The following is a 15,149-nucleotide window of genomic DNA, read 5'->3' as shown; positions in this document are numbered from 1 at the left end:
GTTTGTTTCTAGATGGAAGTTTAAAGACACAACAAGCTGTAAAGAAGAGAGGAGGCAATTTTAGATTTTTTCCCCACATAAAAATGCTGATATATTTCATGTAGCAGATCACCAATGGCAACTGGTTTTTACAGGGCTGAAGGTGATTCTTATAATAAAATAATAAAACTAATTTCTAGCTCTTATACAGCATTTTTCACCAGTAGATCTCAAAGTGCTTTACAAGTAGGTTAGTGTCATTATCCCCATTACATAGATGGGGAAACCAGGGCACAGCAGGAAAGCGTTACTGAATGCTGATTTCAGTTAACCCATTGTGGATATTTCATAGAATTATTCAAGTCGGAAGGAACCTTCAGTAGCTACCTAACCCATTCCTCTGTATTAGGAAGAGAATTGAATTCATTAATAGAGCTGGTTGAAACATAGAATTTCCATTCTGCCAAAAATTCTGACATTTAGAAATTTTGTTTAGTGCCAAATTGGAATGAAAAAAAAAATCATGTCCCAAAGCAACAAGATGTGTGGACTCAGGGGCTAACTCAGCACCCAGTCACACAACTATGCACCAGTTTATATCAATTGGGTGCTTATTGACAGACAGGTTTCAGAGTAGCCACTGTGTTAGTCTGTATCTGTAAAAAGAACAGGAGTACTTGTGGCACCTTAGAGACTAACAAATTTATTAGAGCATAAGCTTTGTTGGGCTACAGCACACTTCATCGGATGCACAGAATGGAACATATAGTAAGAACATATATATATACATACAGAGAAGGTGGAAGTTGCCACACAAACTCTACGAGGCTAATTAATTAAGATGAGCTACTATCTGCTGTAGCCCACGAAAGCTTATGCACTAATAAATTTGTTAGTCTCTAAGGTGCTACAAGTACTCCTGTTCTTTTTATTGAAAGACAGGCAGTCAGGAGAGGAGGCCAATTAAGTGAGTGGAAACAAGTGAGCGGCCCAACTGAGGGGCCAATTGGCTGGAAGTAGCCCCAGCAGCTAATACTATATAAGCAAACAGTAAGCCCTGGTCTACACTAGGACTTTAGGTCGAATTTAGCAGCGTTAAATCGATGTAAACTTGCACCCGTCCACACGATGAAGCCCTTTATTTCGACTTAAAGGGCTCTTAAAATCGATTTCCTTACTCCACCCCTGACAAGTGGATTAGCACCTAAATCGGCCTTGCCGGGTCGAATTTGGGGTACTGTGGACACAATTCGACGGTATTGGCCTCTGGGAGCTATCCCAGAGTGCTCCATTGTGACCGCTCTGGACAGCACTCTCAACTCAGATGCACTGACCAGGTAGACAGGAAAAGAACCGTGAACTTTTGAATCTCATTTCCTGTTTGGCCAGCGTGGCAAGCTGCAGGTGACCATGCAGAGCTCATCAGCAGAGGTGACCATGATGGAGTCCCAGAATCGCAAAACAGCTCCAGCATGGACTGAACGGGAGGTATGGGATCTGATTGCTGTATGGGGAGAGGAATCCGTGCTATCAGAACTCCGTTCCAGTTTTCGAAATGCCAAAACCTTTGTCAAAATCTCCCAGGGCATGAAGGACAGAGGCCATAACAGGGACCCGAAGCAGTGCTGCATGAAACTTAAGGAGCTGAGGCAAGCCTACCAGAAAACCAGAGAGGCGAACGGCCGCTCCGGGTCAGAGCCCCAAACATGCCGCTTCTATGATGAGCTGCATTCCATTTTAGGGGGTTCAGCCACCACTACCCCAGCCATGTTGTTTGACTCCTTCAATGGAGATGGAGGCAACATGGAAGCAGGTTTTGGGGACGAAGAAGATGATGATGATGATGAGGTTGTAGATAGCTCACAGCAAGCAAGCGGAGAAACCGGTTTTCCTGACAGCCAGGAACTGTTTCTCACCCTGGACCTGGAGCCAGTACCCCCCGAACCCACCCAAGGCTGCCTCCTGGACCCAGCAGGCGGAGAAGGGACCTCCGGTGAGAGTACCTTTTAAAATACTATACTTGGTTTAAAAGCAAGCATGTGAAAGGATTAATTTGCCCTGGCATTCGCGGCTCTCCTGGCTATACTCCCAAAGACTTTGCAAAAGGTTTCTGGGGAGGGCAGCCTTATTGCGTCCTCCATGGTAGGACACTTTACCACTCCAGGCCAGTAATACGTACTCGGGAATCACTGTACAACAAAGCATTGCAGTGTATGTTTGCTGGCGTTCAAACAACATCCATTCTTTATCTCTCTGTGTTATCCTCAGGAGAGTGAGATATCATTCATGGTCACCTGGTTGAAATAGGGTGCTTTTCTTCAGGGGACACTCAGAGGTGCCCGTTCCTGCTGGGCTGTTTGCCTGTGGCTGAACAGAAATGTTCCCCGCTGTTAGCCACAGGGAGGGCGGAGGGTTGAGGGGGTAGCCACGCGATGTGGGGAGGCAAAATGCGACCTTGTAACGAAAGCACATTTGCTATGTATGTAATGTTAATAGCAAGGTTTACCCTGAAAGAGTGTAGCCACTGTTTTATAAAATGTGTCTTTTTAAATACTGCTGTCCCTTTTTTTTCTCCACCAGCTGCATGTGTTTCAATGATCACAGGATCTTGTCCTTCCCAGAGGCTAGTGAAGATTAGAAAGAAAAAAAAACACACTCGTGATGAAATGTTCTCTGAGCTCATGCTGTCCTCCCACACTGACAGAGCACAGACGAATGCGTGGAGGCAAATAATGTCAGAGTGCAGGAAAGCACAAAATGACTGGGAGGAGAGGTGGCGGGCTGAAGAGAGTAAGTGGCGGGCTGAAGACATGGCTGAAGCGCAAATGTGGCGGCAGCGTGATGAGAGGAGGCAGGATTCAATGCTGAGGCTGCTGGAGGATCAAACCAGTATGCTCCAGTGTATGGTTGAGCTGCAGCAAAGGCAGCTGGAGCACAGACTGCCACTGCAGCCCCTGTGTAACCAACCGCCCTCCTCCCCAAGTTCCATAGCCTCCACACCCAGACGCCCAAGAACGCGGTGGGGGGGCCTCCGGCCAACCAGCCAATCCACCACAGAGGATTGCCCAAAAAACAGAAGGCTGGCATTCAATAAATTTTAAAGTTGTAAACTTTTAAAGTGCTGTGTGGCATTTTCCTTCCCTCCTCCACCACCCCTCCTGGGCTATGTTGGTAGTAATCCCCCTATTTGTGTGATGAATGAATAAATAATGCATGAATGTGAAGCAACAATGACTTTATTGCCTCTGCAAGCGGTGATCGAAGGGAGGAGGGGAGGGTGATTAGCTTACAGGGAAGTAGAGTGAACCAAGGGGAGGGGGGTTTCATCAAGGAGAAACAAACAGAACTTTCACACGGTAGCCTGGCCAGTCATGAAACTGGTTTTCAAAGCTTCTCTGATGCGTACCGCGCCCTCCTGTGCTCTTCTAACCACCCTGGTGTCTGGCTGCGCGTAACCAGCAGCCAGGCGATTTGCCTCAACCTCCCACCCCGCCATAAACATCTCCCCCTTACTCTCACAGATATTGTGGAGCGCACAGCAAGCAGTAATAACAGTGGGAATATTGGTTTCGCTGAGGTCTAAGCGAGTCAGTAAACTGCGCCAGCGCGCCTTTAAACATCCAAATGCACATTCTACCACCATTCTGCACTTGCTCAGCCTGTAGTTGAACAGCTCCTGACTACTGTCCAGGCTGCCTGTGTACGGCTTCATGAGCCATGGCATTAAGGCGTAGGCTGGGTCCCTTGAGGTTTATGTACTCGCCGGCTTGGTGCTCCGGTGCCAAGATAGGGATATGGGTTCCGTCTATGGCCCCACCACAGTTAGTGGATGGCTTTGCTGCAGTGGGATTCCCTATGACCTGCACATTTCCCAGGGTCACTACCCTTGGTATCAGCAGATCTTTGATTGCGTGGGCTACTTGCATCACAGCAGCCCCCACAGTAGATTTGCCCACTCCAAATTGATTCCCAACTGACCGGTAGCTTTCTGGCGTTGCAAGCTTCCACAGGGCTATCGCCACTCACTTCTCAACTGTGAGGGCTGCTCTCATCTTGGTATTCATGCGCTTCAGGGCAGGGGAAAGCAAGTCACAAAGTTCCATGAAAGTGCCCTTACGCATGCGAAAGTTTCGCAGCCACTGGGAATCGTCCCAGACCTGCAACACTATGCGGTCCCACCAGTCTGTGCTTGTTTCCCAAGCCCAGAATTGGCGTTCCACAGCATGAACCTGCCCCATTAGCACCATGATGCATGCATTGGCAGGGCCCATGCTTTCGGAGAAATCTGTGTCCATGCCCTGATCACTCACGTGACCGCGCTGACATCGCCTCCTCGCCCGGTATCGCTCTGCCAGGTTCTGGTGCTGCATATACTGCTGGATAATGCGTGTGGTGTTTAATGTGCTCCTAATTGCCAAAGTGAGCTGAGCGGCCTCCATGCTTGCCTTAGTATGGCGTCCGCACAGAAAAAAGGGGCGGAACGATTGTCTGCCGTTGCTCTGACGGAGGGAGGGGGGACTGACGACATGGCTTACAGGGTTGGCTTACAGGGAATTAAAATCAACAAAGGGGGTGGCTTTACATCAAGGAGTATTTCAGGCAGGACTTCACGGAGGGTTCCAATAAGAAATGGTGCACCTAAGTAATTGTTCTTATTGGAACAAGCAGGTTGGTCTGGCCTCTGATTGATACATGGCTAGATTTACCTCGCTGCACCTTCTCTGTGAGTGACTGCAGTGTGACCTAGAGGAATGAGTCCCCTAGACAGGGGAGGGGGGGAAGCAAATGAGTACAAAACAAATCTGGTCTATTTCTTGTTTTGATCCACTCCATCTATCTTTTATATCTTTGGCTGGCAGCAGACGGTACAGAAGGACTGCAAGCCATCCACATCTCATGGCTGCTCGGCAGAAGACGGTGCAGTAGGACTGCTAGCCATCCTCATCTCTTGCCTGCCTGGCAGAAGATGGTACAGTAGGACTGCTAGCAATCCGTATCGCCTGCCTGCTCACCATAAGATGGTTCAATAGGACTGACTGCAGGACTAAAGAGAATGACCTGGTCAAGTCACTCCAAATTTAGTCCCTGCGCCCATGCCTGCCCAGGCGCTCCTGGCTGACGTGGCCAGGAGCACCTCGGACATGATGATGATGGCTACCAGTCGTACTGTACCATCTGCTGCCACAAGGCAATGGGTTGATGCTGCTGTGTAGCAATGTGGTACCACGTCTGCCAGCACCCAGGAGACATCCAGTGACGGTTACCTGAGTGGGCTCCATGCTTGCCGTGGTATGGCGTCTGCACAGGTAACTCAGGAAAAAAGGTGCGAAATGATTGTCTGCCCTTGCTTTCACGGAGGGAGGGAGGGAACGGGGGCCTGACGATATGTACCCAGAACCACCCGCGACAATGTTTTAGCCCCATCAGGCATTGGGATCTCAACCCAAAATTCCAATGGGCAGCGGAGACTGTGGGAACTGTGGGATAGCTACCCACAGTGCAACGCTCCGGAAGTCGACTCTAGCCTCGGTACTGTGGAAGCACTCCGCCGAGTTAATGCACTTAATGCACTTAGAGCATTTTCTGTGGGCACACACACACTCGAATATATAAAACCAATTTCTAAAAAATCGACTTCTATAAATTCGACCTAATTTCGTAGTGTAGACATACCCTAAGACAATACTGAGAGGAGAATTAGGAGCCCAAAGAAAAGCCGAAATAGATAGGCCTGGCTAATACTAGTACTATTGTACCCAGAAGTAAGTGGGGAATGTGGCTACTGCCTGAAAAGAAAGGAAAGAAGACTTGGAGTGGTTGTGGTCTGTGATTAAGGTCTGAAAGGACTCTCAGGGGAGTAACTCTATGACACCCACAAAGTGAAATTTTCCAGAAAAAAATTGTTTTGAGTCAACTGAAACAGCCCATTTCAATAACAATAAAAAACTGTTCCAATTTTGACTTATTTTATGATAAAATAAAAAAATTGAAAAGAAAAAAGTTATTTCAAAGTGAAAAACAAGGTCAAAGTGTTCTATTTTCCACCTGTCACAGTACTTTTTTTTTCAATTTTTTCTAAGCAAAATTTTATCAGAAGCTGCATAGTCCTTTGTTTTGAAAAAAAAAAAAAAACAGTGTTTTCTGATGGAGAAAAATGTTCCACTGGAAAATTCTGACCACCTCTATTCATCCAACCCCTTCCTTGATTCACCCAAGTTAAGTTTGTTTGCTTACCTACAACCTTAAAATAATCAATCGAAACATTCTGTGCAGCAAATGAAGCCATTTCTCCTTGGACAACTTGCTTCACTTCTTTGTTTCATTTTCCCCTTGTGTAAAGTAGGGGTAATAATACTCACCTCCTTTGCAAAGCACTGAGATCAATTGATGAAAAGCGCTATGTAAGAGTCTGCATCTGTGTAAAAGTTTCTTATAAAGGATTTTTTTTAATTATTAGGCTCAAGCTTTCTGCATACAACCACAAAGAAGCATTAAAGGTATTTTTTGGTGGGGGAGGGGAATATAAACTGCTTGTTCATACCTTTAAATATATCAGGATTATCAAATCTCTTCTTCGGCAATTTTGCTAAAGGACCTGTAAGAAGTCTCAGGGGTGTTAACTGTGAGGTCTAATGCCTCCTCTTGAAGGGGTGAGGGTTTGGGCTCTTTAACAAAGGCTTCCATTCTCTAAAATGGTGAGTTGTCATTGAAGTTAAACATGTTAACAAAAACAAACCCAAAGAATCCCTTCCCCTCTCAACTGCTCAGCTTTCACTCTCTTGGCTCTTGCACTGTCTTCATTGTATTGTAGTTCTTCAGTCACCTGTTTCCCAATCTTTTAAAAACAAGTAGATTAACAAATAAATAAAAAAGGCAAACTTCTGGGATTTCTGTGCATATCATTAAGAAACAAAAATGACCAGATAGTTTTTTTCCTATTTTCAGGTCGCCTTCAGTTAGGATAATAGAGCCCTTCCCTCTTTGTAATGCCCCTTTGTTTATTACTGGGGAGTTATGTCTCCCCTAAATCACATTTTCTCTTGAAACTAGAAAAGAGAAGAAGGGCAGATGAGGAGGAGACTCACAGGAAGTGTGTTCTGAATGGCCAGAATAAGACCAAGCGGTCTTATTCTGAAATAAGAAATAAACCAATTTATTTCTCGTGAAACTTTGGACAGGCAACTGCAGCACAGACAGATCACTCCTCTCCCACTCTGACGAAAAAAAAAAAAAGTGACAGCAGCACCATGGAGCAAATTTGGAAAACTGTACGCTATTCAATATGAAATGGTGCATGAAAATAGTGTTAAGATTCTGTCTTGAACTGACAGAAGTGGTGAAAAAATAAGGCACAACTTTTAGCGCATCCTCCCCTCTCCATTATGCACTGCCGGAGACTGAGTAATAGCTCTGTAGTGCACACTAGATAGAGCACTTTACACCCCAGTGTGTGAATATTTACACAATGAGAGCTGCTTCATTTGAATGTGCTGAAAAATTACGGCAGATAATTAATTCCACTTACTGATTGGACATGTGGAGGGGGGAACTAGAACTGTCAAAATAGGCAGGGACAATTATAAGGCAAATGCACCAGCTCTGCCATCTAACAATAGCTAGGGAAGGGGTGAACTGAGATCCCTGCTTATTATGCAAAATAGTCTCCCTTTGAGTTGGACCAGTCACAGGAACATAGGCCTAGAAGGGACCTCCTGATTCATTGGGTTGCCTGCAACAGCAGGGGACTGGACTCAGTCATAATCCTATCCAAGTGAGGGACAATAAGTAGCTAGGCTTCTCCAGGAGCGAGGTGAGGACCAGGCTGAGACACCCAGCATCACAGCTTGGTCCCTGCTTTCTCGTTGTTCCATGGGGGAAGGAAGCTAAGCAAGCCAGCCCCATTCATGATGTAGCTTACTTCCCCCTCCTCACTGTCCTATCCCCTGTACTGGGGGGAAACAGAACTATCCCCTTCCCCCACACACACCCCACCTAGCCATCTGCGTGGGAGGGGGAGCAGCAGCTCAGCAGACGCTCTCTGCCAGTCTGACAATGCAGCCAATCTAGCCAAGTGAGCTTGATGGGTTTCCACATAGGGCAAGAATTGGCTCCCTTCTTTCCCCACGAAAAGCCCATGAAAGCTTATGCTCTAATAAATTTGTTAGTCTCTAAGGTGCCACAAGTGCTCCTGTTCTTTTTGCGGATACAGACTAACACGGCTGCTACTCTGAAACCCTTCTTTATTTGCCTGTCATTGTTTTCCTTCTTCTTTGCAGTTAGAGAGACACACACGGGAAACAGTGCTCTCTAACCCCAACACACAAACACAGTTTGTGAAGCCCATTAGAAAATTCACATACTTTACAACATAAAGTGGTGTAGGGTGTTTATTATGCGGATCATTATGCTCAGTCCTGTTGAATTTTCTTCAGCATGTTTTTAGAGTCTTTGTGAATTACCCGAGAAGTTCAACCTTTCTTGGAAAGCTCACCTGGAGTGTTATGAAAATGGCACACAAATGGCATTTTATTTTATACTAACCTGTAGTAAACTTGAAAAGCAAGAATCATTTAAAAAAAGTAATTTCTGGCTGATTTCTAGGAGATGGTAACAGAGTGAAGAATCCCATCTCTTTCCTTTATAAAATACCTTTTTGAAAGACATTTACAAGTGACTGATATATTTTTGCTACGGGAGTTATGCAGGTAAATCCTCAAATCAGAATTAGATTACCTCCCTTTGTTCTTCAAATTGAAACCAGGCTGAAATTTGACATGCAAGTTCTAGCATAAGACTATTGGGGGAGGAATTTCTTTAAAAAGATGAGGTTGTAATTGGATTGTTATTTATTGGTATCACAGTGTCTCCCAGAGATGCCAATCGGGGCCGAGGTGCCAGAGGCTACAAGTCAAAAAGCCCCAGGGAGCTCAGAATCTAGGTTCATGACAATTCTCAATAAGTGGGCAAAACAGACAAAGGGAGGGAGATAGGCCGTGAAAAAAGTTAATGCGGTCTTGGGATGCATCAGGCGAGGTATTTCCAGTAGAGATAAGGAGGTGATAGTACCGTTATACACGGCACTGGTGAGACCTCATCTGGAATATTGTGTGCAGTTCTGGTCTCCCATGTTTAAGAAGGATGAATTCAAACTGGAACAGGTACAGAGAAGGGCTACTGGGATGATCCGAGGAATGGAAAACCTGTCTTAAGAAAGGAGACTCAATGAGCTTGGCTTGTTTAGCCTAACTAAAAGAAGGCTGAGGGGAGATATGATTGCTCTCTATAAATATATCAGAGGGATAAATACCACAGAGGGAGAAGAACTATTTAAGCTCGTTACCAATGTGGACACAAGAACAAATGGATATAAACTGGCCATCGGGAAGTTTAGACTTGAAATTAGACAGAGGTTTCTAACCATCAGAGAAGTGAAGTTCTGGAACAGCCTTCCAAGGGAAGCAGTGGGGGCAAAAGACATATCTGGCTTCAAGAGTAAGCTTAATAAGTTTATGGAGGAAATGATATGATGGGAAAGCCAATTAATTTTGGCAATTAATTGATCTTCTACTACTAGCGGTAGATATGCCCAATGGCCTGTGATGGGATGTTAGATGGGGTGGGATCTGAGTTACTACACAGAATTCTTTCCTGAGGGTATGGCTGGTGAGTCTTGCCCACATGCTCAGCGTTTAGCTGATGGCCATACTTGGGGTCGGGAAAGAATTTTCCCGCAGGGGAGATTACCAGAGGCCCTGGTGGGTTTTCCACCTTCCTCTGCAGCGTGGGGCACGGGTCACTCGCTGGAGGATTCTCTGCACCTTGAAGTCTTTAAACCAGGGTTTGAGAACTTCAATAGCTCAGACATAAGGTAGCGGTTTGTTACAGGAGTTGGTGGGTGAGATTCCAAGGCCTGTGTTGTGCAGGAGGTCAGATTAGACGATCATAATGGTCCCTTCTGACCTAAAAGTCTATGATTCTATGAAGGTGCGGGAGGACATCTGTTGCGTTGGACCAGCTTCTGTGGGTGAGACAAACTCTCCAGGGGTGCAGAGCTCTTCTTTTGTGTAACTCCAAAGCATGTCTCTCTTGACAACAGAAGTGGGTCCAATAAAAGATATCACCTCCCCCACCTTGTCTCTCATATCCTGGGACCTAGCATAGCTACACCACCACCACCACTGCCAACGGGGAGTGGGAGCCAGATGAAACAGTAAAGGGCTCAGTCATGAGCCTGCTGCCTCCTTGCGCAGGGGAGACAGGGAGATGGAGGAGCAGCCTTAGGCATAAGCTAATATTTCCTTTGAATTCTCTGGCTTGCATTTGGAGCAAGTAGTGACTCTTGTTTACCAGTTTCCATTCTGGTTTTGCCCATTTATAAGGCACCAGCACTATCCGCTTTGCAATAGTGGTGATCAGTCATGTCCCAGTGTGTTTCCTGGCCGCCTCAGCCCCCATCCTTCCGAGTAATAGACGGAGTAAATTAATAGGTGCGATGGGTTTAGACATTCAGTTGAATGGCTGATTTAGGCCCATGCAGGCTGATCTCCCCGCCCGTGCAGACGCACAAAGGGGTGCAGAGAGCGCGCGCCCAGGGGAGCACATCTCCTCTGGGCTAAAACTCACCATCCCTGGAGGATGGTTTCAAGGTGGCCAGTCCCTGAGCCACATCAGCAGCCCGCGTGGGAAGGGGCTGTTGTTTCGCGCACCAGCCCCTGGTAATTTGGCGATCGCGGCTCGGGCCAGGGGGGAGCGGAGGAGTTTTGCCCCCCGGCTGCAAGGAGACAAGGCGGCGGGATCTGCCCACCCCGCGGGGCTGGTCCCTGGGGAGCGATCGCGTTGCAATGTGACTCCATGAAACTGACACGGGCTGTAGCGCCATCAGCAAAGGGAGGAGCGCGGGGAGGGGGCCCCGGCCAGAGCCCAGCGTGAGCAGCCTCCAGCAGCGGCGTCTCTCCAGGAGCCGAGCCCCAGCCCACTCCGGCCGCAGCGCCCCCGCTCCCCGGCAGAAGGCATGGAGGACGGTCAGGAGATGTCCCCCTCCTCAACCAATTCCTCCGAGGGGCTCAGCCCGGCCCTGCCGCTCACCAAAGGGATGTCGATCTTCCTCGATGTAAGTCCGGGGCGGCCTGGCTCGGCCAGGCTCGCTAGGGGCGGGCTCAGGGCGGGGGGCAGCCGGGGTGTGGGGCTGAGCGGGACGCAGCCCGCCTGGCGCGGCAGCAGAGCTGGAGGGGCGAGTTCTTGGGAGAGTGAAAACAAGCGTACGCGGGAGTCAGGCTCTGGCGCGTCCTCGCAGCCGGCTGCAGTGTGCCCACGTCCGCAGGTAACCACAGCTAGATATCGCGTCCTGCCGGGAGAGAGGCTGAGAAAACAACCCGTGGCCGGGCACCAGAGCAAAAATCCCTCGCAGCGGTTTCCTTGGGCGTTCAATGGATTTCCCAGCGATTTGCCCCGAGCCAGGGTCCAGGTGATGGGAAGTTTCGAAGGCGCATACCAAGGTGTTTTTAAGGAAGAACTACACTAGCCCTCTCTTCTGAATACCGTGCATTTGAGAATGTGCATTCTCAAACCCTCTTGTTAATATAGAGCTTAATTTTTTTTATCAACAAACAATTATAGTCATCAGAAGCGTGGCATACCAGTTAAAATAGTGTTGCAGCAAAAGATGCTTATGGCACATTAGGATCATAGATATATATGAGCACCTTGATAATGCAAGTTCGGCTAGACTGGTTAGAAATGCCCCCTAAACCAAGGTGGCATTAAAAGCTCTCCCAACGAGGAACAGATGAAATTGTCTTTTTAAAGGGAAAAATGGTCAAAGCCGAAATCTAAAATGTACCACGGTCTTGCTTTGCCTCTGGATCAGTCAACTCTTTATATTCTTTTCCTGGTTTGACCATATTACTTTTAAAAAAATAACAATTTAGAGCATTGCTTATAGACAAAACGTGTTTAGGATCTGGGACCTGGTCTGCTTTTATTTATAGGACTCTAAATGAATTTTTAAACATCACATATTTGTGTTAGAAAATGAATAACATACACAGATGACAGTAGATTATAGATCAGGTCTGGATGTGAAGAAGCTGTCAGGGGAGAGTCACAGCCATACCTCTGTTGAATTTACAGCTGAGCCAAAAATAATTTAACTTTCAGGAATTTACTGTCTGCTACTTGTATTTCTTATCATCAAGAAGGACAAATCCAGCAGGGTGCTGAGTATCTCCTGAAAGCAAAGGGGCCCCTCAATTCCCAGTAGACTCTAGAGGAACGGAGGGTATTTAGAAACTAACCTACAATGTGCTGATTGCCATCGTCAGGAGACTAAGCACCCTCAGTTCCCACTGCTGAAGGTAGCACTCAGCACCTCAGACCTTTTCAGGAGTTGCTCCTCGCCCTGCAGGATTCGGCCAAGCATTCTGGCCCTCATCCAGAAAAGCACTTGAGCACGAGTCTCACTTGAATTCAGCAGGACTATGGGCGTGCTCAAAGGTGAGCATTTGGTTACGTGCTGGATCAGCCACCAAGTGCTCAGCACCTTGCACAAGACTGAGCCCATATACATTGTCTACACATGCTGTGGGATTGAGTGTAACGACATTAACAAAGAATGTAGCCCCTCTGTAGGTCTTAGTATTGTATAGGCAAAGTTTGCAGGATTGAATCAGTCTGTGCATTTATGTTTTTGATTCAACAAGCTCCATAGATCCACACTACATTACCCCAAAGTCTGAGTCCTTCAAAATACAAAGCACAATATAAGTTTGTAACCATGTGTGCAGGCCCACCCATCTATATTCATCAACAATGAAACTTGTACTAAGGGCCCTACATCTATAAACACCTCTGAAGTGACCACATTAAAATTCCCAGAAGTTTCCCAACAATTTTACTGAGCATTCAGTAAAAACCACTGCTACTTTTAATGATTTTTATAAGCCCCTCCTGTAATCATTTAAGAGACGTCTACCTTTTATTGCATTTTATTATATTTATATATATTTATGGCCTGTAAACATAATAAAAATGCTGCTTCTGGATATATCACTTTGATCCTACAAGATTTATTCTTCCCTTGGTGTGTGTGCATAACTCTCCTTAAAGCAAAAGGGAGTTCTGCACATGCATTACAAAGAGGTGGAATCACAGGTTTGCAAGAAAAAAAGGGATAAGAGTTTGAGTGGAGCCTACAGCTAAAGGTAACAGCATCCTAAATTGGGGAATATCCTCTCTGAGTGATCTCACAAAGATTCACCAACACATAAGTAGCAGAAGGTTTGGCCCTAAAAAGAGCACCAAAGTATCCCCTCTAAAGGGAGGTGGGGGGCAGGTAAGCTGGATCTTAAGCTGTACACTAGCCAAGTATGATTGCAACACAGTGAACATTACCTACATTTTGTTCCTGTGTACTCACAATACGGCGCATGACTGCCTTTGATGTCAATACATTGCCACCGAAATACATCGGTGTTTGGATGCCGTAATAGATTTCTGAATTCTCCCTATATCTATGTGGCTGCAATTCCAACAAAAGTAATCGTGTATCCAGCCAAGCATCATGTTCCTGTGTGTTGATGCTGGGGTAGATTGGGCTGTGTTCTCCTCTTTTAACTGACTGCTGCCGACTGGTAACATCCCAATAATGATGCTTAACATTTATATAGCACTTTCATCTTCAAGCAGCTATACAAAGTTAAAGTTTCTCCTGTTCACAACACCCTAATGAGGAAGGTAAGTAAATGATAGTTGGGCTCCCAATCTTCTGCCTGCCTTCGGGTGCCTCCAATACTTTAATGTAATGCTGAGTGAAATATAATCACTTGCATGGAGGCTGAGAACGGGACATTGCACCAACTGCTAGTGACCTGGATGTCTCTGGTTCGTGTGGTAGCTGTACCACCCAGACGGTGGTATTGTGCATACGCCATTATTGCTCAGGGCTATTTATCTAGGTTGTGCCACTTGCTCTGTGTTGGGTACATCCCACTTATTTTCTCAGTATTCCACCCATTAGCCATGCTTACCCAGGCTCTCCCAGCAGGCAATTCAATCCATGCACCTTTGCTTCAAGAAGCAGGATTTCTGCACTTGCCACTATGGATTTGCCTCCCCTTTGGGGGCTACATGCTATCCTCTTTGAATCAGGTAGAATCTTGCATAGCCAGCCCTAGTAATTAGCTCTAGATCTCAACATATCTATTTTTTAAATTCACAACTCTCTCTGTCGCTCTCTCTCTCTCTGTCCTTTGGCATTAAAAAAGGAATCAAAACAACTGTGAGCTCTCTTGCTGTCTCTACAACTGATATTAACTAACAGCTACTAATTCCAGTACAATGCACATTCTTACAGACATCGCTGTTGCTGGTGCACAAACAAGGAAGCAGGCAAAATGGAGAAACATTTTGATGTTTGCTCCATGTGAAAACACAGAAGAAAAACTAATACTGATTGCCAAATGAAAAAAAAAACCCCACAATATCAGCTAGGACCCTTGTGTTGTATTTTAGCTATTAAAAGAACATTACCGAGTGTAAAACTGTTCTGACAAGGCTCCAGATGGTCCTTTGTCCTCCTGCATTTTTGATTTTCAATAGTACTTTCTTAAGCTTAAGATCCTCAGACTTTAGCAATTGGGTGTTAGTAAAGTGTTTCCAGCGAATTGTTAAAAAAAAATAAAATAAAAAATCAGGAACTGAGCAGCCCAATCGTGCTATTGAGAGCTGAGTTGCAAAGTCCCCTTTGTTCAGAGGTACTAACTAGAGATTAATTAAAGCCACTAAATTTAGTTCAGAATGGACCTGAATCTAGATTTTGAACATCCCAAAGTTCAGATCTGAGTTTATGAAGGGAGTCCTGGATCTGGATCTGTGTCTTATTTTTTTAAGCTTTGTTCCCAGGTCAAACAACATACAGTCAGGCAAAGCAATCACACAGAGGGCTAGGACGCTCAAATTTCAGGGGTGGCTGGGTCTTGGGTTTTCAGTTAGTCCAATCTCTAATAAAGACTATAAAGTAATGCTACTATAGGTGATTTATTTAAACTAATCCTAGCTAGCTTCTTAGCTGCACCATTACTGATCTGCTGTGTTCTAACTGGCTTAGAAAGCAAACCTCTCGCCTTGACTTATCGTAAGTACTCACACCCATTTGGAAAATGTTGCCCATTCTG

The 15,149-nt window shown here is 46.0% G+C and overlaps 2 protein-coding genes across 3 annotated transcripts in view; both read left to right on the top strand.

Annotated features, from left to right (window-relative positions):
• Nucleotides 1-1,416: 1,416 nt before the first annotated feature.
• Nucleotides 1,417-3,080, top strand: LOC142070706 (uncharacterized). The gene is made up of 2 exons (XM_075124650.1): nt 1,417-1,972; nt 2,560-3,080. The coding sequence occupies exons 1-2, from the start codon at nt 1,417-1,419 to the stop codon at nt 3,078-3,080; spliced, it is 1,077 nt and encodes a 358-aa protein (XP_074980751.1).
• Nucleotides 3,081-10,495: 7,415 nt separating this feature from the next.
• Nucleotides 10,496-15,149, top strand: part of NECAB1 (N-terminal EF-hand calcium binding protein 1) — a 120,386-nt gene continuing 115,732 nt past the window's right edge. Inside the window, exon 1 of one of the 2 annotated variants that reach the window (XR_012666924.1) lies at nt 10,496-11,089. Coding sequence is in view for 1 of the 2 variants with exons in the window: in XM_048841183.2 (XP_048697140.1) it covers nt 10,991-11,089 (99 nt within the window). In the remaining variant the exon portion in view is untranslated. The remainder of the gene's footprint in view (nt 11,090-15,149) is intronic. The other variant, XM_048841183.2, reaches the window with a different exon arrangement.

This window comes from Caretta caretta, chromosome 2 (genome assembly GCF_965140235.1).
Source record: "Caretta caretta isolate rCarCar2 chromosome 2, rCarCar1.hap1, whole genome shotgun sequence".
NCBI lineage: Eukaryota > Metazoa > Chordata > Testudines > Cheloniidae > Caretta > Caretta caretta.
The sequence above is the reverse complement of the archived record's forward strand: the minus strand, read 5'-3'. Positions and strand labels throughout refer to the sequence as shown.